We start from the raw sequence: 23,543 nt of genomic DNA, 5'->3' as shown, positions 1-23,543 counted from the left end.
GTGCCTGTTAATCTGGATGAACTAACACTGCCTATTTCCCGACTGTGACTGCTCCATCCACCTCTCAACTTGTAAAAAAGTATCAAAGTATTACAAGCAACAAGTGGGTGCTGTCTGTTGTTAGTTTCAAAGGACCTCCTCCTCCATCTGTTCTACAAATGGTGACTACAAAATAGCATCTAGCCGACCTTTGCAGAACAAAAAAAGAATATACCCTGTTCCCCTTCCTGCTCAAGGGAAAAGCATCTATATTCCCTAATCGGGAGCGGAGATCCAAAAAAAGATTTCAGATCCATTCTAGATCTACAGCTGGCTAACAAATGGATCAGGATAGGGAGATTCTGCTTGCTAGCAAGTCACCAAAACTTTCCCCATCAGAATGAGAGAATAAATGTGTGCTATTTGCTTCCATTATGCATATTTCCACATTCCAGTAGCAATGGAACACAAAGTTTCTTTGGTTTGCGGAAGGAGAGTCGTATTTCCAGCGTGCACTTCAGCTCTATGTGATGTTTATATACCTGGCACCAGCTGTTCAAAGTAGGCAGTTAACACTTGAGGCAAAGGTTTTACCTTATTAGTATCAATTTAACACTCAGAGAATCCATCTCCCACCGTTCACATAGGAACCCAAGAAGATAATCTGCGGCATCCCGCAAGGATTGTCCCTCAGCACCACCGTCTTCAATATGTACATGAACCCCTTGGCCAATACTGTCAGATCGCACTAACTCAACATCATCTCCTACACCGAAGATACCAAGCTCATCCTCTCGCTGTAAGAAGATCCCTCCACCACAAGAGCCAACTTCCACACATGTATGATGAACGTCGCTGGCTGGATGAAGGACAACTGTCTGAAGCTCAACACAGACAAGACGGTAGTTCTGGTCTTTGGAAACAACACCTTGCCTGCGAACGCCGCTTGGTGGCCTGTTGAACTGGGCCCTTCCCATGCTTTAACAGACTATGCCCACAACCTCGACATCATCCTGGAGAGCAAGTTATCTATGCAGTCTCATTCACCTGCTTCCACACCCTACGCATGGGCCGTGCGATTTTCAGATGGCTTCCAATTAACATAAGAAGGACCGGACTAGGGCCCTCTTCACCAGTAAATTGGACTACAGAACCACTCTACATAGGAATCACTGCAGACCTCCTGAAGAGACTACAGACAATACAAAACTCAGAGGCAAAACTCCTCCCCAGACTGACTCACATCACTCCGCACTTCAAGAAACTACACTGGCTCCCGATCCAGAAGAGATGCCAGTTCAAGATGTTGACTCACTGATACGAAGCCCTGCAGAATGAAGGACCAGCATATACATCAACAAACAAATAACTGTCCACCAACTGGCCAGACACCAGTGATCCACCTCCCTCTTACTTGTGGACAACCCTTGGATCCACTGAGCCAATAGTGGCGGGCGCTCCTTCTCTCACCTGGCGAACAAAGCCTCAAATGGCCTTCCCCTGCACCTTGAGACCACCTCATCGCTCCAGGAATTCAGGAAAGGTGGTAAGGGAGACAGTGGCAGTATCGACCGAGCCACTTGACGCCTGCCAGTGCTCCGAGCATTATTTTAAACAGAGAATTGTAAATTGTGAATTTTAAAAATCGTAATTGTATAGAAATTGTACTTGCTCACTTTTAGTTTAGTATTTACCTGCTGCACACTACCTCAATAATAACAGCCTGTTTGAACATCTAGCTTGCTGCTATCTGCACACTATTGTTGGGGGAACACTGGGTTGCGTTTTACCGGGACTACACCACTTCCGCTTTCCACATTTGCGGAGTGGTTAGCGCTCTAGCCTGCTGTTAGGAGGGGCAACTTAGGCAGCGAGGAGTCGGCCGCCGACGGTGGTAAGGGAGACAGTGGCAGTGTCGACCGAGCCACTTGACGCCTGCCAGTGCTCCGAGCATTATTTTAAACAGAGAATTGTAAATTGTGAATTTTAAAAATCGTAATTGTATAGAAATTGTACTTGCTCACTTTTAGTTTAGTATTTACCTGCTGCACACTACCTCAATAATAACAGCCTGTTTGAACACCTAGCTTGCTGCTATCTGCACACTATTGTTGGGGGAACACTGGGTTGCGTTTTACCGGGACTACACCACTTCCGCTTTCCACATTTGCGGAGTGGTTAGCTCTCTAGCCTGCTGTTAGGAGGGGCTACTTACGCAGCGAGGAGCCGGCCGCCGACGGTGGTAAGGGAGACAGTGGCAGTGTCGACCGAGCCACTTGACGCCTGCCAGTGCTCCGAGCATTATTTTAAATAGAGAATTGTAAATTGTGAATTTTAAAAATCGTAATTGTATAGAAATTGTACTTGCTCACTTTTAGTTTAGTATTTACCTGCTGCACACTACCTCAATAATAACAGCCTGTTTGAACACCTAGCTTGCTGCTATCTGCACACTATTGTTGGGGGAACACTGGGTCGCGTTTTACCGGGACTACACCACTTCCGCTTTCCACATTTGCGGAGTGGTTAGCGCTCTAGCCTGCTGTTAGGAGGGGCTACTTAGCCCTCTCGTCGACCTGAGCGCGCAGCGATCGCGCGCAGGGAAGCGCCAGAGAACGCGCCTGAGACAAGCCAGAGAGAGGCCCGTCTGCGACCGTCCGCGACAGGACGGGACTAGGGGCTAGGGGATTAACATCTGCAGATATGCCTGGCATTCAGGGCATGAGAGTCACCTATACTCCTCAGGTATTATTACACCTTAAATCTCTCACAACGCTGGACTGCCGTGGCTGTGTTTGCCCACAGGTTGAAGGTCCTTTTTCATGTCTACACTGCCGCTCCCAGTTTGACATTACCCTAAAGGTCCCTAGTATAGATAATGTTACATGCCACATGCTACAAAGCAACACTGCCAATCATGTCTCTAATGACCATACTATCCGAGTCGGAAGGAAAAATATTCTCTGCAATATCAGGTCGCTCTCGAAACACTCAGCCCAGGTCTGGGATCTGATTTCCTCTAAACAACCCGACCTGTGCTATTTTACTGAAACTTGGTTAAAACCACATTCTACTCCTGCTATTGCGCTGGGAGTTCCTAATAACTATAAAATGACTAGGCTAGACTGTCCTATTAAAATGGGCGGAGGAATCGCCATTATATATAAACAAGACATTTCAGTTAAAATCTTAGAGGAATTGACTACCACTGAAATTGAACTGTTAGTCTTTAAAATTACATACTCGTCTAAAGACTGTCAGACAGGTGCCTTAGTTTATCGCCCTCCTGGCTCCTGTACAGGCTTTTCGAATCTTCTGATCGAGTTGCTAGCTCCCTATGTCAACAGTGATAGTAACTTTGTATTAATAGGGGACTTTAATGTTCATAGTGAGAAGTTCGACTGCAGCGAAGCGCAAGCCTTGCTGACTGATCTGTCACTATTGGGTCTAAGCAAACGAAACTTTGGACCCACCCACATAGCTGGCCACACGCTAGACCTGATTTTATCTAATTCCTCACTGGTCTCCTGTCTGCCTGCGTAGCAGGTTAGCTGGACTGACCATTTTGTCCTGGAATTTTATACTCCATTTCCTGGGCCTGTCAAGTCGCAGCAGATTTCACTACCCGCTGTCCGTAGACAATGGCATAAAGTCACACAGAGCTCTTTTGAAGAGAAGTTTATTATGCCCACTATCCCTCCTAGTGATAATATTGACATGGCATTAATTAAATTTAGTAAGGCGACCAAAATAGCCATTGATAAAATAGCCCCTCTGAAACATTTTAAACCCCGACCTGCTGCTAAACAGGAAGTGTGGTTCTCTGATCACTTAAGGACCTTGAAACTTTCTGCGAGGAAGTTAGAGAAGAGATGGAGAACAACCCACTTGGTAGAAGATAAAAAAAGATACTGGAATTCACTTTCTATCTACCATAAGGCAATTCGGACAGCACGAAAGACACACATAACAGCGCAAATTGCCGAGGCTGGAAACTCCCCCAGAGTTCTATATCAGATTCTGCAATCTTTTGTTAAGCCCTCAGCTTGCGAATCTGTAGAAATAGCATCCCAGCAGTTGTGTGATGAGATATCTAATTTCTTCACCACAAAAATTGATAAAATCTATGAAAAAATAATTAATGCTGGTAATGATAAGGTTTCCTCAATAACAGCATTCTCTCAGGCTGATACAGAATGGAAACAGGATATACACTCTCTAGAATCTTTCCCCTCCATTTCTGGGGAGGAAACTTTGACATTGATGACCAGTATTAAAAGTGGGAGCCCGGAGGACATTATTCCAGCCAGGATTAAACCTGCTCTAGCAGGGCAGCTCTGCCCTGTTTTTGAGCAACTTGTGAATCTTTCTCTTACTTCTGGCCATGTCCCCAAAGATTGGAAACGAGCCCTTGTCAGACCCATTAGGAAGAACATTGCCATTCCTTGGACAGAATTGACCAATCTAAGGCCAATTTCACTGCTACCTTTTCTTGGGAAAATATCTGAAAAGCATGTTAATTTCCATCTATCCAGATATATCGAACTGGCAGACGTTCTTGACTATTCCCAGTCTGGGTTTAGGCCAAGGCATAGTACGGAATCCACTTTGGTATCTGTGACTGACGACTTACACATGTACCAAGACAGGGGCTTTTCAGTGATCCTGGTTTTGTTAGATCTATCAGTGGCGTTCAACACCGTGTCACATTCCATCTTGACAGAACGGTTGTCGAACGCCGGGATCAAAAACAAAGCCCTTGCTTGGCTAAAGAGCTTCCTATCCGACCGCACCCAGAGTGTCACCATGGGTGCATATCGGTCAGCGGCGGTACAAATTTCCGAAGGGGTGCCACAGGGCTCTTGTTTGAGCCCTACTCTTTTCAACATCTATGTGGCACCCCTGGCAAGAGTGATGCGTAAGTACGGTTTCATCCCCGTGTCATATGCTGATGACACGCAGCTCCTCTTCCCGTTTAAAACTATCTCCGCTGAAGTGAAGAGCTCTTTCTCAGCTGGTATGAAGGCAGTGGCACAATGGATGTCGGCCAACTGCCTTCAGTGCAACGTCAGTAAAACTGAGGTTATGTTGTTTGGGGAAGCTAAATTGCTTTGGTCTCCGGACTGGTGGCCCAGCGACTTGGGTGTTGTTCCCGAACCCAAGTCGATTGTAAAGAACTTAGGGGTCCGTCTGGATGAAGATCTGACACTCAAGCAACATGTTAACTATATCTCAGGTATATGCTTTCACACCATCAGCCTACTGCGCAAGGTTTTTCCTCTTTTGCCTGATTCGGTGAGGAGAACCTTAGTCCAGGCACTTGTTCTAAGCAGGATCGACTATTGTAATGGTCTACTGCTTGCTGCCAATGAAGGGGTATTGGATAGACTGCAAGTCATCCAGAATACTGCGGCCCGCTTGGTTCTTAATGCCCCTCCCAGAACTGCCTCCAAACCCCTTCTTGACCAATTACACTGGCTTTCTGTCCGGCAGAGAACGAAATTCAAAACATGTTGCATGATTCACAAGTGCCTAAATGGCCAAGGACCTGCTTATTTGAAAAATAAATTTGTCCCTTACACCGCCACTCGATCTCTGAGGTCGAGCAATGATTTTCTTTTGCAGGTACCACGGGCTAAGAAAGCCAGACACGGCAGTAAGGCACTTTCTATAGCAGGACCTATTCTCTGGAACAAACTCCCTCTGTCACTCAAACAATGCATAGACCATCTAAAATTTCGGAAACAATTGAAAACAATACTGTTTAAAAATAAAATTTAGCTTCCACCTATATTTATTTTTTGGTGTTCTACAGATGTCAAAGCGCAGAGATACTCCACTGAGAGTTGATTCCAGCGCTATACAAACCAACAAATAAATAAATAAACAAATAAAGGGACTCTTGATCTGTCTGTTTGAATGAACAGAGCACCACGAAGCAGCTAGCAACTCCAGCGCCTTGAGACCCTCACAAGTTATTTGCAGCGCTTTATAAATCCTGGTTGATTAACACCTAATGACAGCAAGAGGCAACTGAAAGGTGACCAGTTAATCTAACAAAGACCTTTCCACTGTGCAACAACACGTTTCTGCATTTTCAGCAACTTTTGATCAGTTTCAGCTAGAAACAAATTAGTTTTGTTAAAATCTGCACATTATGCAGCAGATGATTGAGTATATGGCTAGTGTGAGAAATCCCTTGGTGAACACTCTGCGACCACACAATAGTATAATTTCAGGGGCCCATCATATAGGGCAATAGGCTTTGCACTGTGTGCACTCAGCATGGGAATGCTGCACATAGGGGATGCCTGTCGTCTTTTGGCTGTATTCAGATCCTCTACAAACCCTTTGAAAGGTATAATCAATATATGCCTGTGCAAAATGCATGAAAATCCCTGTTAAATTTTTTTTAAAGGGTCATTCTGGTTATTTACTAACATCACATGTTAATCTATTACTACAATGGCCTTACAAATGTTCAGAGAACGTTCATTTGAAAGGTTACCATCCAAAACAACAAGTGTCTGTTTGTGAGCTGTCAACTTATATTGCCTTCTGCGTCCCCTCACAGAGGAACTCCAGGAATTGAAGGCCATCACTATCGAACATCTCCCCATCCTCAGAACACTTAGCACGCAAGGGACCAGACCCAGCGTCCTTTTTGATGCAGTTCCTGCCCGTCACTCACACATTCCATAACACCTTGAAAACGTTTCCCCTCCCAAATACCTCCTCCCGCCCCAAAAGACTGAAGGATGATCTCTCGACCAGTGATATCCGTGATCCACTCTTATCTTATTCCCCCCCATTAGACTGCTGGGTCAAATCCAAGTCATTCACGCTAACCCTGACAGGGAACCTTCCCACAACCTCAGAGCTATAAATAGAGACAACCTCAAGAGCGTCAACATGCTTCAGACTCCTACTTCCCACTCCACTGACCAACTGAAATGCGTACTTTTCAACTGCAGGTCAGCTAGTAAATATGCCACCGATATCTATTATCTCATCCTTACTAACGAGCTGGATACCATTATCCTCACGGAAACCTGGCTAAATTGCTCTTCCTCCCGTATCCTTGACTTTCTAGTCACGTCTAGTTATGACTTAATTTACATGGACAGATTTTTGAAACAGGCTGGAGGAATAGCTTGTATACACCGAAACACACTCTCTGTTTCACAATCAGATACCCTCACTTCGATCTCCAGTGAATATCTATGCATCACCATTTATAGCAAAACCCGCCGTGTCTGCAAACTTCATACATTCTACCACCCCCCTGGAGACAATCTTTCCTTCATTGGGCACTTAATGGAAATGATGACCCTCTAGTGTTCCCAATCTTCCTGGTAGACTTTAACCTCCACTGGTCTAACCCAAATGATCACACAGTGAATAGTCTTAAATCCTTCTTTTTGGATCAATAACTGACACAATTCTGTGACCGCCCAACTTGCAGCAAGGGTGAAACTGCATCTCATCATATCCAAAGGAAACACCATCACACTGCACTCAATTACCACATGCGATTGGTCCGACCACTACTACATCCTTTTCTTTATTAACAGGGAAGTGTCCGTGAAGGGAGGCCATCCCAAGAAAATGAAGCAATGGAAAGGAAGCTCTGAAATATCAACACTGAAGAGCTAGCAACTGGTTCCTAAAATGTCTTGACTTCCCAAGCAGACGTGATTGATGTTCATGTCCTCACCGATTTCTATAATTCCTCTATCTCTGGTATCATGGATGCTAAAGCCCCTTTACAACAAAAAAATGCCTCCTACAAAATCTCCCAACCTTGGTTCAATGACAACCTAAACTCAGAACGCTGTAACCTGAGGGCAGCGGAAAGATCCTGGTGATTCATACCACCCACCGAACATTTAAACCATCTTAGAGCTGTCAGGAAGTCTTGCAACAAAAAAATCAAGTCTGCAAAAGCCTACTTCTTCAGATACCAACTTAATCAAGCCAAAAACTGCCTTAAGAAACTTTGCGAACTTGTTAAACAACAACAGTCAAGGCACCCAACCGCCATGACCTTGGTGACGGCTCTCCTACAAGTGACGGATTGGCCGCCTTCTTTGCTCAGAAAACTAAAAGCATCAATATAGACATTGAATCAAAGAGGGTTCTTTTTCCGATTTCTGGGATCACTGCTCCACTTGTCCACCAGGAGCGACTAGTCCCCCATAGTGTTAGCCTCAAGAACAATGCATCTTGGCACACCTTTTCTCCCTTCAGTGAAAGCGACATCTATAACACTCTTCTGGCGATCAATCCATCTAACCTCTTCAGCGACACTCTACCACCTCCTGTCTTCAAAGAAATACCATCCTCTCCTTATACTGTATGATCGTTAATGCTTCACCAGTACAAGGCAGATCCCCAACTGTCTAAAAGCAGAGCAGGTATCCCCCATCCTAAAAAACCTAACGCAGACAGCTCTGATCTGAATAACTTCTGTCCCATTTCCAACAACCCCACACTGGCGAAACATCTTGAAAAGTGCGTCCAATCACAACTCTGCTCACACATTCAGAAATTCGAACTGTTGAATCAAATTCAATCTGGTTTTCGGAGAGGGCACAGGACCCAATCTGCTCTCACTCACCACATGGATGACATTTTAAAATTTCTAGACCAAACTGAATCATGCCTCCTGATCCTCCTTGACCTATCTTCTGCCTTCGACACGGTTAACCACATCAAACTACTAACCACTCTAGAACACAGGATGGGCCTATCAAGGTCGGTATTGAAAGGGTTCACCTCTTTCCTCCAAAACAGATAATCAAGATGAATCAATCCCTATCTCAACCCTATACAGTAACTATGGGGGTACCACAGGGGTACGCCCTGTCACCATACTCTTCAATATATTTTCGAACCATTAGCATTCTTTTTCATATGTATGCGGATGACACTCAACATTATCTGAAAATCCCCCCCCCTGAAGACTTCATCCCACTCAACTCCATCCTGATGAACACTCAAAACCGGCCCACTGACAACTACCTCCTGCTGAATACCTCCAAAACAGAATTCCTTCTCTTCGCTCCCCCAGTCATACTCCCAAGATTGACCTCTGGATGAAACGTCTTACAGCCTTCATCTGCTCCCCCCCACATTTTTGAGTCGGCTAAATCCCTCGGAATCACACTAGACATGCACTTGAACATCAAGAACCATCTCAGCAATGCAACCAAGGGAGCTGAACATCAGTTGATTATACTAAGGAATCTCAAACCATTCCTTCCACAGGAAGACTTCAAATTGGTGGTACAAGCTCTAGTTTTGCCAAGACTAGACTATGGTAGTTCCAGGCTCTGTGGTCCCCCAAACAGAACTCGGCCCTACCAAGGGCTTCCATTAATGCTGCAGCCAGATTAATTACTGGGACAAAAAGAAATGATCATGTATCTCCAGCCCTAAATCCCTAAACTGGTTGCCATACGATACTAGAATAAAGTTAGAAATTACCTGCATGACTCACAAAGCCCTTCATTTGAAGACCCCCATTTATCTGGTTCAAAAACAAGAATTATCAAGGGGTTGCAGAGTGTCAGGAAGTGCAAGTTCAATGCTCTTGAAACCACAGATTTTCCACAAAATGAGAACGAGTAACAGAGCCTTCTCAGGCATTGCCCCGAAGATTTGGAACTTTCTTCCTCCGGAAGTCCGTCGAATCTCCTCCACCGTTTCTTTCAAAAAGGAAGTGAAAAAAATCCTAATGCTTAAGTTTCTGCTCTAAAGGCCTTGGCTCCTATGCTTCATTCATGCCCTCTATTCGGTTGTCTGGATTGACATTTTACATGTTTATATACCTGGGAATAACATTGTTAGCATGCTATGTACATATATGTGTTGAATGTTCTTCTTCCATTACTGTCTCCATCTGACCCTAATGTAAAGCGCTCTGATACCCATATGGGTAATGCATGCGGACTCCCTTGTGAGCACAACAGCATGTAAAAGGTCAGCATCACAAAGCACAGGTGACACTCCATCTCCTGACAAGGAGAGTAAGTGAATTAATGCTGCAGGGAAAAAGTGGCAACTGGCCAAGCCAATCATTGTCAAGATACAACAGGGCCTGGGATGAAATGGAAGATCTGTTGCAACATGACAGAAAAAGAGGGGAGGACCTAGTTGCAGAGGGAAAGCAAATTTAAAATGCAACAATACGATAGGCACTGCATAGTGCAGACACCACTGCCAGAGGAATACACTCATCTGTTATGCTACGTAGGCATGCATGGCTCTGTATATCCGAATTCAACCCTGAGGTACAGCAATACATTCTTAATGTACCCTTTAAGGGTGAGCACTTATTTTGTTCCGAACTACTCAATTAAAGAAAATAAGGACACAGAAACCGCTAAATCAATAGGAGCCTTGCAGTCCACCAGTCACATACAGCCTTTTCGCCGCTTCTGAAGGGGGGGATCTCCAAGAATAACACCCAGGAAACCCCAAACTACAAGACCCCGCAGCAACAATACCATCAACTCTCAGGAACAGATTAATACCGAGGTGGTTACAGAGGAAGAGGTGGTGGCATGCCCACAAAGACAACCACAACCAGCAAACAGTGACTTACCAATCATTCCCCCCGATCATACATACCTGTCGGGGAACACTACAGCAATACAATCAGTTGTAGCCTAAAGTAACAACAGACTAATTTTGGTCTTAGAAATGGTCAGACATGGATATTGTCTGGAACTCAAAAAACAAGCACCTAGAACTGCTAAACGAAAAAGTAAAAGCATTAATACAAAAAGTGGCTATAGAACCAGTTCCACTCAAACATCAAGGGAAAGGAGTATACTCCCTATACTTACTAATTCCCAAAAAGGACGGAACGCTACTCCCCATCCTAGGCGCACGTCCAATAAACCACTGCATCCTATCAGAACACATTCATATGGTAACTTTACAGGATGTAATACCACAACAACAGGAAGGCGACTTCATGACTGCTTTAGATCTGAAGGACACATACTTTCAAATTCCGATCCATTAGGCACATAGTCAATACCTACGGTTTGTGGTAAGTGGACGTCACTATCAATTCACTGTACTACCCTTCGGTGCAACAACAGGCCCAAGTGTGTACACCAACTGTCTAACAGTAGTAACTGCACACCTAAGGAGTGAAAACATACATGTTTTCCCTTACTTAGACGACTGACTGATCATAAGTTCCAGTAAACAACAATGTTTACACAACACCCAAATTACAGTCAACCTTTTACACAAACTAGGATTCACAAAAAATGCAACAAAACCCCAGCTGCAACTCCTCCAAATACAACCGTACCTTAGAGGAATACTCAATTCAATAACAGCGAAAACATACTCCAATCCCCAGAGGGTTCTAAATCTCCAAAACCAACTGGCTCAGTTTCATCTACATCCTCAACTAACAATCAAAATGGTGATACGTCTGTTGGGTATGATAGCTTCTTGCTTTGCGATAGTACCACATGCCAGACTACATATGAGAGCCCTTCAAAACTGCTAGGCATGACAATTGTCACAAGCGGAGGGCAACATGGAAGATCTTGTGTTGGTTTCACCCAAGGTCCATCAGGCACTACATTTGTGGAACACACAACAGGGAAGAGCCTTCAAGGACCCAACCCCCCAGGGACAATAACAACTGATGCGTCACTCATAAGTTGGGGTGCTCACATGGAAGACATCACAATGCAGTGTCACTGGTCAGCACATCAACAGACATTCCATATCAGTGTACTAGAACTCCTAACCATACAGCTAGCTCGCATGTTGTTTCAATCCAACATATTTGGAAAAAATGTACTTCTAGGCACAGACAATATGACTGCAATGTATTACATACAGAAATTAGTTATCCCATTTAGCACAAGGGATATGGGCAGGGCCGGACTGGCCATAGCGGGCACCGGGCGTTTCCCCGGTGGGCCGCTAGGGTGGGGGCCGATTTTGGACCCCTGGGGGGCCGTTTTTTTGTTACGGGGGTCGGGAATATCGGCCCCCAGTAACAAAATCGTCCGAAACCGGCCCTCGCGCACTGCTTTGCTTCACTCCCCCTCACCCCAGGGGGGGCTGGCTGAGCAGTGTGCCAGGGCCGGTTTCTGTTCCCAGTCCGGCCCTGGATATGGGAGTGGGCAATCAAACACAAATTCACCTCCTGGCACAGTACATACCAGGAGTAGACAATTGTCTAGCGGATCTACTAAGCAGAACACCACAACAGGTACATGAATGGTAAGTTCACACGCACGTCCTACAAACATACTTCCAACGGTCAATCTCTTTGCCACCACAGAAAACGCAAAATGCTAAAACTTCCCATCCATGTACGCACACACGCAATCCATGGGCAATGCACTATGGATGAGCTGGTCAGGGACATTTGATTACACTTTTCCACCTCTCCCACTCATACCATGTGTGTTCAGGAAACTTTGATAAACAGAATTAACAATGATACTTATAGCTCCAACATGAGCATGGCATCCATGGTACACAACCCTACTAGAGCTATCCCTAGTACATCACAAAAAGCTTCCCAACATACCAGACTTTCTCACACCCATTGGGGGCAGAGTCAGACACCCCAATGTACAACAACTCAATATTGCTCCTGAGGTCATAGAATTCCCTTACCTTCAATTACCGGCAGAATGTGTGGACATTATTAAGGAAGCTAGAAGACCCATAACACGGGCGTGGTATGCTGCCAAATGGAAACGCTTTGTTCACTACAGTGCTGCAAACTAAATAAACCCTTTTTCACCAACAGAAAAATCAACTAATATGCTATTTGTTACATCTACAAATAGCACACATTTAGCATACACATCTATATGACTACATCCAGCAGCAATCACTGCTAACCTACAAAATAGGAAGCATCAATCTATTTTTCTTATTCCAGTCATAAATGCTTTTATGGAGGGACTTAAAAACGTAATTCCTCCCAAGTACCCCCGTACCATCATGGAATTAAAACATTGTCCTAACAAAGTCAATATATACACCCCTCGAGCCCCATGCACAATACAATTTGTCACATGTAAAGTAGCATTTCTTGTTACAATTACATCACTACGCAGAATTGGGGAAAAATAAGCAGAACGTCACTTCCAAGTGTTCCAAGACAAAGTTCGAATATGCAAAAAACTGCCAAAGGTCGTATCACCTTTTCACCTAAATCAGACATTAGATTTACCAGTATTCTTTCCAAAACCAGAAACAGTCACAGAAAGAGCGTTACATACATTAGATGTGAAACGAGCCTTAATGTAGTATATCGAAAGGACTAAAGCATTCAGAAAAACACAAATATTTGCCGCATTTTCAACCCCCAGAAAAGGTAATCCAATGTCAAAAGCTATAATTGCGTGATGATAAAAAATGTATACAAATTTGCTACAGCAGAGCGAAACAAACATTAGCAACAATGCTTTGGGCACATTCTACAACAAAAAAGCTGCATCAATAGCATTTTAGGAAACATCCCACTAACCAAAATTTGCAAAGCTACAACATAATCGAACCCACACGCATTTGCCAAACACTATAGTGTAGATGTACAAGCCAGACAGCAAGCTCTAGTGGGACAAATGATTTTTAGAACATTATTTGGAACAAATACACCATCCCATGCCTAAAGCCACGGCGAGAGGAGTACTGCTTTACAGTCTATGCATAGTATCTGCTGCCAACACAATCAACGAATGAGTATGTTACTTAATCTTTAAGCTTCTATTCGTAGTGTGCAGTGCTGCAGATTCACATGCACCCCCTCCAGCCTGCCCGACAGGTATTAGATAGTGGCACAAATACACAATAATATACAGCATGTTCAATAGTATACAGCTAACTCAGCAGGCTATATCCGCACTTCCCTCATGGTGGGGAAAAACACTACAATCTAACAAAGGAGCCGTTAAACATGCATAATACCTCGAGGAGTAGGGAATCCGGTACACATCGTCGACCATAAAGACTTTACTGGAGAACAACAACTTACAGAGTCCAGGCCCAACAGGAGTGTACATAGCGTGTGAGTCTCCAGCACTGCACGCTATAAATAGATGCTTACAGGGTACGTAACATACTTCTTTATTTACATAGGTTACATTTTATCACAATGTGATGATGGCTTGGTATACTCTAAGATAAGTAAAGGCTTATGGCATTACTTTTGAAATTCCAGCCATCAGTAGTAAAAGTATTTTGTTCCCATTTTTTTGTATCTGATAAGGACACATATTTGTAGGACTGTTCTGCTAAGCTGAGAGACGATTATAGTATTTTGTGGAAAGGCTATTCGAGTGATCGATGACTCTGAATTTACTTTACAAGTATTTAAAACAAAAACAAGCATTAGCAAGGCAGTAGATCTTGGTAGGGAAATGGCTATGCTTATGCTTGTTTTGGCATAGATAGCCATCACAAATGCATATGCATCTGTGGTGGGCATCTTGGAATGGGGTGTAAACACTCCGAGTGCATTCGAAACTAGCCACAGCACATGTGTGAGCATCTTTGTTGGCTATCTTTGAATGCATGTGTATTGTTTTGACATGCACCATACAAAGATGGCAACACTGAATGTGTGCACATCCACAGCGGTCATCTTTGAATGCAGTTTGGTGTACATGAATAAATCCCATTGAAAGATGGCTGCATCGAATGTGCATGCATCAGTGGTGGCCATGTTTGAGTGGGATTTGTTAAAATAAAACACACCCATTCATAGGTGCTCTTCATGTGTGCGCATTTGCACTTGAAAACTTCCATTTTATAATGGTCAAAGAAACATTTTTAGATGGCTAGCTTCCAGTAGCTGAGTGGATGGAAAAATGTATTTTTTTTAAAAAAACGGAGGCAGAGGCAAGAGGTTGCTGGGTGAAAAAGTAAGAGACTGGGCCATGGGGGAGCAGGAAGAGGAAACAGTCCCTCTACTACCCCAAAGCCTTACATCAGCAGTGGAAGGATACATCAATCAATTGAAGCACTATAAGACCAAAATGCTCATGGGCGGGACAAAGACAAGTATAAAGAGGAAAGTAATCGAATCAGAATCATGGACGTGATATAGAATACAAAGTCTTCCAATCATGAGCAAGGGCTTTCCGAAGCTCATTCTTTAAGCATATGTTATGAATTTGAGTAATTACATACACAGTCAATAAGTGTTGCAATCAGACAGCTAAAGATGAACATAGCCAAGACCTAAAAATAATGTGTGCAATCCATGTTGTTTGGATAAAATATGCCCTGATATCTTCTGTCTCTAGAGCCATCCGCTTCACTTCACTTTACTTTTGCTAGCGCCTCCAAAATGGTGGTGTGGGCCTTTTACCCTAATCGCTGTTTTTTTGTTGTTACAGGGTGGTGTATGTCTTCTCCTGGAACCCGGGTGAAAATGTGCGCTATCACGTCAAGAGAGGCCAGGAACACTGCTTCTTGCTGCCAGAGTATGTTCAGTATTTGATGACGCCTTACCACTGAGTGCAAGAAAAGACAGCCAAGCTCACAAAAGGCCAAGAAAACTTTTTAAAACTGCTTTTAAAAACTGATTTTAGAGTTTTTATCCTCAAAGTGGAGCAAAATTGAAGACAACATCTTTGTTACAAACATACCTTTCTTTAAGTGATTATTGGTGCATTTTTATCTGATGTCACCATTTCTGTGGCATTGAAAAATGTACTTCCATGCTGTTCAATGCATAAGATTACCGATACAAGAAAATACTGCAAACAAGTGTCCTTTCATCCATGCTGTAATCCATGACTGCACCTTTTCTACTGGACGTTGTTATCTGTCTGTCGTACATGGTTTCATTTTTAGATTTTGCATATGATTTCAATACTACACCAGTCCTATGTTTAGCTACTGATAAATGTGCCAATTAGTGTCGTTTTGCCTTGCTATCATGCACTTCTCTCAGATCTCGTTCCTGAATAGAGTTTGGCTTAGAGTGCCATAGGATATAATGCATTTATAATAGGGCGGATGGGATATCCGTCGCACTTGTGGCAGAATAACCCGTCTGCCAGAGGGTAACTGAGGTCCCTAATGTCCTGTCAGGGCTTTGAAGCAGTACATAATCACATGTGTGCCAACTGATAAATGTATGTAACCCTTGCAGAAATTACACAAATAATTAAATGTATGAAGTTGTGTGCCCTAATTTCTGTATACGTCTTAAATCCCTCTATTAGTAGATCTGTGGTTCATTTGCTTTTAAGTAATCCACATTGAAACCTCCCTAAATTCCCCTCTCCCTTCGTGACTGAGGCCTGGTCTGCAAATCTCAAGAAGCCCAGATATTCCTGATATGACTTTCCTTTTATCAAGTCTTCTTCTTTGTGTCCTGAATCAATTTTTTAAGACTATTAGCTATTCTCATATGGACAAATACGAAAACATTTCGACCAGCTAAGGCTGGTCAACTCCTTGTTCATGGCAGGGCTTGAGAGAATTTCCCCCGCATTTCTTACAAGCTCTCTCTAGTTTTACTGTATGATTGTTTTATTTTCTTTATCATTATTTTCTTTGTGATCCTTGACTTGTAGCACACTGCTAAATGACTTACTCTGTAGAATGGAAGAGAAGCACTGTCATCAGTTTTCATGTAATTGTGCACAGAGAAAGTTCCATTCCCTTTGTTGCGTCAGGATATCAAACCAGAAAAATGCAGATACTTGATGAGTTGTGTATCCGTGTTACACATATATGTATACGCTTGTGTAGTGGTCATGTCAGACACAAACGATCTGAATAAGCAAACAAGTGGAGTGTATAATATTAAGGCCTTCGTTATTAGTTTGCAAGAATTGGGTGCAGTTATCCCGGGTCTCTGATTCTGGCTGGTATCTCTGCACCAAATTCCAGAAATTACTAGTGTTGGTTCCTAGAATGGGATTACCCACACAGACAGAAGATTATCAGGTCCTTTACCTTGAGGATTGTCAGGACAAACCTGCTGACAGTTACTGCCTGCTCAGGACAAGCAGATAATGTCAGCAGGAAGGTTGGGTGGGGTAAGGGTCGCTGGGCAGGTTAGAGTATGGAAGCTCCAGAAAGGGCAAGGGGGGCTAGTGTTTTCTCCTTCTCTGGTGTTCTGCTCTGTGTGCAGGGAAGGGCAGGGTTTATATGAGTTCACAGAGGCCTAATCTTAGTAATTAGCCTTTGGCTGTTACTCCTGAAGGGGGATGATAAGGGGTACCCTGCCTGCTTGGATGGAGCATTGCAGGCTCTCCCCCGATACTACTGACATCGAAATTTGTTTCTGTCATCGACGCCTGGCGTGTTAGCACCGGGTGCACATCTGGTGTACCAGTCGTGGGGTCTGTGAACCCCGAAATATGAGGTTTGCGACCCCAGAATTCCTGACCCAGAGACACCAGGATAGGGGGAGCCATAAGAATTGCTAATTACAGAATTCAACCCATAGTTGGTTGAATCCTGCCTCTTGTCATTAGGACTTAAGCGTGGGAAGGAGAGGCTTTGCAAAAGTGTGGGCTGCCATTTGTAACGTTGGCACGCAGCAAGAATGAAAATGTGTCGAAGTGAAAACTGTTTATGTAAAAGATATCATCCCCTCCACATAGTCTCCACTTTTTCACATAGTTGTAAGACATCCTTTCTTTTCTTGTCTCAAAATTCAAGAAATCTGCACCTTTGAGGTTGATGTTTGCACATTAACCCCTTGTATGCTGATGACGAACCCCAGCCGTCATGCACTACGGTGCTCGTGTGCTGATGACGGCTGGGGTTCGTCATGGCCAGCCCCTGTTCATTTGTTTACCGCACAGCGGCAGAAACGGGCCAGCAGCGAAGGGGTTAAGCGTCCCAGGCTTGGCATTGATTGCCCTGTAAACAATGTGTCACAATAATCCCAGTTCCAGAAAAGTGGCTCAAACACCTGCAGATGGTGTAACCCCTATTTACCTTTTTCTTGTTTTATTTTATTTAGTTCTGTGTACACCTACTTGGTTAATTCCATCAGGTGCCACTTAGAAACTGTTCAGAATTCGGAATTCGGCATTTGTGTGGTGTTGGGAGTTTAGAGTCTTCTGAGGGCCTCCAGGGTATTGGAGAGGGGTCGATGCGGAGGGTGGTTGTTGAAGGATGCGCAAAGAGTCTGACTGCTGGGTGATGTGCATTGTAATCTGGGTGGCGAGCATTCCACGTTATGGTATATCTATCTTTAGTCAATTTCTGAAAGCCAGATGATGAGTAGTTGTCCTACGGTCCATGTTCGCGGGTTGGTCGATGGCTGAGGTTCAATCTCAAAACGAGACAATTTTTTCCTTTGGGGCCATAAGTGTGAGAGTTTCATTTATCTTTTGGGTGAAAAAGTTTAGAAATTCAGAACATATTTCACTTCCTGGAAGTCTAAATTCTTCAGGTTTTGAGTTTGTCTAATATTTTTAGGTGTGAGAGCAAAGTGTATGGCAGAGCAGGTGATTTTCTGTCTCTTTCTCGACACTAGATCTGGAGTGTTGAACTCCAAAATGTTCAAGGGAAAAGATCTGTCCATCAACAGGTTTAAGAATTTCTGCAAAACTCCACAGCTGAAAGTGAATCTAAGCGCAATGCAGTTGTGAACATATTTGGCTTCCTATCTCCTAGTTAAGGAAATTATTTGGTTTTTTCTAGCCTGAAATTTTCAAAAGGAGCTTAAATACTGCACAGAATACTTACTTGTCTGTAAGTTGTTTATCACATGAAATTGCTTTGCCAATCAGGTAATATTTTTTTTGTGACGGTCTTATTTGATGATAAATCATTCTTTTATTTTAAATTTGAATTGAATTTGAAGCTGTGGGTCAGTCGGTGAAGTATGTCTGCAGCCTCCTCAGCAACTTCAACCGAGCCCCTGGGTGTTTGGACCAGTTGGCTGTTGAGATCAACTTTATGCTGGTCTAGAATCAGAGTGGCAGAAAAGGCACCCCTTTGAGAAAAATTAGTTGTTAGGTTTTTAAGTGGTTGGGAGACTGACTTTAGTTTTCTCAACAGTTTCATAATGCCGCATCACATGCTTGTGAATTACTCAGTTTGCTGGGTAAAGGATCTTGGAGTTATGTAGGGCTTCATACGACTCATTTGTGTAAATAGGCGGCAGTTGGGTCAACTGGCAAAAAAAATCTAAGAATGTACCTACACTTTGTAGCCAACTTAAAGAAATGCCTTTTTCTGATGGATACTTCCACCTCATAGTCCTCACCTTTAGGATATCGTCAGGCGCCAGACTAGGTCTGAAAGATTTTTCAACACCAGTAGTTGGTGTAGTACAGCTCTACGTCAACCCTGCTCTGCCCTCGAAATGACGGCTGGAGACGCAATTAAGACCTATCCAAACTCATTGATGTCTCTTCCTTTCTTTCTGTGCCTTCATATGCGGATCCGGAGCGAGCTCCTAGCATTTTCTTGACAGTTGACAAGTTTTTCTAACATCACAGCTGGATTCGGGAGGTTATTTGAGTCAGCCCTTTCAGCCTATTTATGTTTATCGGACCAATCTTTCTTCTTCAAATCACCTGTTGTGCTGCAATTTCTCAAGGGTTTAATCCATATTTCCTGTTAAACCCTTTGTGATCCACAGTGGGACCTTTACTTGGTTTTCACTTTTCTTATGTACACCCTTTTTAGCTGCTGCACATCTGTCCTTTGAATCTCCTAACCCTGAAGATGGTCTTTCTCATTGCGATAATCTCAACTCGCCTTGAGAAAGCTTCAAGCTCTGTCAGTCACACCACCCTGCACCACTTTCTTTCCGAACAAACTGGTGCCGAAGACTGGAGCAGAGTTTCTACCGTTGTTTTGACTCGTTTTTCTGCCTACGTTTTTCACTCCCTTTCATGACTGTCAGTCCATGACACATGTCCATGACTGATATTCTTTGCACTACTTCACCCCTTGAAAGATGAGGGGGAGGTTGCCTCGTTTCGTCTCCAGAAGAGCACACAGTTTTTACATTGATCGTACCAAAGATCATGAGGTGGAGGATCAACTCTGTGGTGTTCTCTGGGGGAAAGAAAGGCAAGGCAGCGTAGAAGAGGGCTTTATTGATTTGGATAGTCCTCAAAATTAAGATTAGAGCGCAATGGCCAAGAATCAGCCTCCAAAGGGTTTGAGAGCCCTTTCTACCAGGACCAAAGCTGCTAGCACTGTGCTGGCATGCAGAGTGCCTGGCCTGGATATTTGTGAGGCTGCAACGTGGGTAACTGCACACCTTCATGAAGCAGCATTGCCTCAAAAGCCAGATCCGACATGAAAAGCATTTTGTTCGTTCAGTCTTGCAGATCTTTTTGATCTGAGCTATTCCACAGACCCACCACCGGGGGAGGTACTGTTTTGGTATCTATTCTGAAAGTGTGGAATCTGCAGTTAAAAGTATCCATCAGAAGAACAAGTTACTCGCATTCGGTAACAGTCTTTCTGGTGGATACCCTATGATCCCTGTGCTGTGGAATAGACTCTTCTTCCTTCTAAAAAGATCCCAGAGTACTCCACTGCACACTGGCTCAAATGATTAGTTCTTTGAGTTCCTCCTCCAAAGGTGCAGACTATGTCAAGAAAATGGCATAAGTGTGCTTGGGTGGGGCTTATATGTGACTCTAGCCGTCACTTCTGGGCTGGAGCCAGGGTCAGTGCTAAACCTACCCATTCGGATGGACTATACTGAACAATATTCTAGATACAATGTACCTATCAGTCCTATCCTGATTTTGAGGATTCTTGTATGTGTCTTGGAGACTCTTTCCAAAAGTAGCCCTGTGTTCCTTGACGGAAACACAATTTATGCGGTGAATCAAAGCCAGTGTGGCAATCCTCGAGGAGATGTTGTGCAGGTTGGTTGGTCATTGATTTTTCTGGTATTTCTCCAGGCTATGCTAGGTTTAGGAGAGGTAGTTGGTAAGGCCTGTGGGCTCCACAATATATTTTTATTTTGTTTCAACACGTTATTATTGCTTTTCTACAATTTAATTGCAGGTTTTCCTGCTATGCCACCAACAAGCCAGTCCAATAAGAATACACCCTACCAATTTAGTAATGTATCCATGGTGTGGCACCAGTTGAACTGGGCTTGGTGTTCATACTATGAGATGTTTTGCAAATCTTATGTTTTGTTGGTAACCTATATTAAGAAAGGTTATGGTTAAGTCCAATAATTAAAAACATCTAGTTAGGTCATCACCTTTTCCATAAAACACAATAAATCCATTCTTGTTTACATTGCAGTTGTGCCCATCGGTATGTTTACTTGGTGACTATAAACTTGGCTGTCCAATTTCAGAGATTTTTAATTCTTAGATTTAACTATAAAATTCCTTAACAGATGTTTTGTTACTGAGTCTTGAAATGATACACCTGTTCAAGCAGGTAACATTCTTCTATGTAGAATGTGGTGCTTTATAAATGTATATTAATTGTAAATTGTGAGGTTCTTTAATTTGAAATTTAATTCCTCAAATTCTCATAAGTTAATCAACCTTTAATTTATGAATGCTGGAAGCTCAAACACACACATACATGTACCACCCTGTTTGAGTAAGTCTGCATTTTTAAATCACTAATACCCACCGCCGACAGAGGCTGCGTTTCAGGTTCTATAATGTAAAGTTTGCAAACTGAAGCAGAAAACATACAGTTCTGTTTAAAACAGTCAATCCCTGTACAGTACGACATGACCTTCACAAAGATCTGTATATTTTTTGATGTTTCCATCCAGATATCTGTGGATTTTAGAAATACAAAAAAACTACAAAACTGAATTGCACCAAATTTACAAAATAAAAAGGGGTCTCCGTGTACTTGCAAATCTGGTGTTATTCTGTTTTACAATTGTTTTAGCATAGCCTTCCAAAAAGAATGATTGATTTCATACCCAACTTGTCCTTTTTGGCTTTACCTGTAATCTTATAATTACTTGCCAATTCAGCAGCAAACTTTAACAGGAATGTTCAAACATGAAATACATTTTGTGTGACAGTGTGTACAGACTCAGCAAATGATGCAAATGTTTTTGTCACCTTGTTATACCTCTTAATACAAATTCCTCTGACATGTATATTGTAATGCAATCTAAAACTGATGAAATTTTTCTAACCATAAATTATTTCTATTTTGGTGTATTAGGTTTTTCAAATATGAAATTTTATTTTACTTTACAAAATTCATGAAATAAAAATAATTTTAAAAAATCAATACTTATCCCTTCAAAAGTGCTTTTCCTTTTTTCCAGTGCTCCTCTGCAATACTTGTGTACTATTAATTATGTGTTTGCACTACATTTGTGTATACGTGGTATTAATAGAACTATTTATCAGAGAACATTTCGTTGGGATGCAATAACATGGACCTTAACATACAATGCTGTACAGGAACCTCATGTTTTTTAAAGGATGTGCTATAGAGTAATAGCGCTTCTATTCATGCACCACCTTCCTTTTTAGGTCTCGGCTAGGCAGGGCATGCGCTGTTGCGTCGAGAGATGTTGTATACAGTATAGTGGGGGAAGCTCTGCCCACTTTCCACCCATGCTTTTGATTGGCTCAAATATGAAATGCTGTATTCTGATTGGTTTCCGGCATATTAGTCCCGCCTCTTGACCGCTATGACGTCATTTTTGTTCTTCCATGGCTCTCGCCCCTTTTAGCCTTGCCCCATCTCCAACAGAATAAAACTAAGTTTGAGAAATGGAGGTAATTTTGAACTCACTTCACTTCCACCTTCACTGTCTCTGATCACTACTGCAAATACCAATTGGTCTCCCTCCAGGCGGAGGAAAGCATAATTAAGACCCTATGATGATGCTTTTCACATAACCACTGAAGTGGAAAATCAAGATATACCTTTCCGACTTCTTTCACGTGAATGAGGGTTTTTGAGACAGTAAGAACCAAAGACCCTGGTTATAAAACAGGACAAGTGATCCATTCTCTGTTGATTACTTGCTTATCGATTGGAAGCCGAATGGATCTCAGCTTCTCTCTCCCCTGATTGATTACGAGACAGTAATACACGACCGCATGTCTCTGCTTTAATGCTTGAACTGGAGAATTAATCCTGCCAATGAACATATCAACCATGTCAATACAAGTGTTCAAAGGTTAAAATATGAATCATGTGAGTTTTAATAGGGCAGACAGCATGGTAGAATGACGACACTGAAATAAACGTTTGGTCTTACTTTTAGGATCCAAAGTTATACTTCAGATAGTTACATACAGGCACCCTATTCAGAAAATATTTTTGGAAAACAGTGCCACGTCAGGGTGTATTTAATCTTAACAAGCAACTAAGCGAATCCACTGTAGCGCTCCGAAAGCCCAAAATGTAAAATGCATTCAGGCAAGTGTTCATGGTTCCTTCTACTGAACACAAACAAAGTAATTTATTTTTTGTGTGCCTTTTAAATGAGACCAGCTACATAAATGGATAAAACTAGCTGCGGACGGACTACAATTGGAGATGTAGGAGGTTTTTGTAAACTAGTTTCACGAAAGGCAGGAGGGGTTTTGCGGCTGAGTAGTTAGTTA

General features: G+C 42.9%; 1 protein-coding gene across 1 annotated transcript in view; it reads left to right on the top strand.

Annotated features, from left to right (window-relative positions):
- The window catches only part of LOC147717896 (decapping and exoribonuclease protein-like), a 112,054-nt gene extending 89,849 nt beyond the window's left edge, over positions 1-22,205 (top strand). Inside the window, exons 9-10 of the mRNA XM_086924666.1 lie at positions 15,381-17,706; positions 17,852-22,205. Coding sequence (XP_086780792.1) covers positions 15,381-15,501 — 121 coding nt within the window. The 3' untranslated portion in view covers positions 15,502-17,706; positions 17,852-22,205. The remainder of the gene's footprint in view (positions 1-15,380; positions 17,707-17,851) is intronic.
- Positions 22,206-23,543: the final 1,338 nt, after the last annotated feature.

The sequence above is a fragment of the Lissotriton vulgaris genome, chromosome 5 (genome assembly GCF_964263255.1).
Source record: "Lissotriton vulgaris chromosome 5, aLisVul1.2, whole genome shotgun sequence".
Taxonomy (NCBI): Eukaryota; Metazoa; Chordata; class Amphibia; order Caudata; family Salamandridae; genus Lissotriton; species Lissotriton vulgaris.
This window is presented reverse-complemented; position numbering and strand designations above follow the sequence as displayed.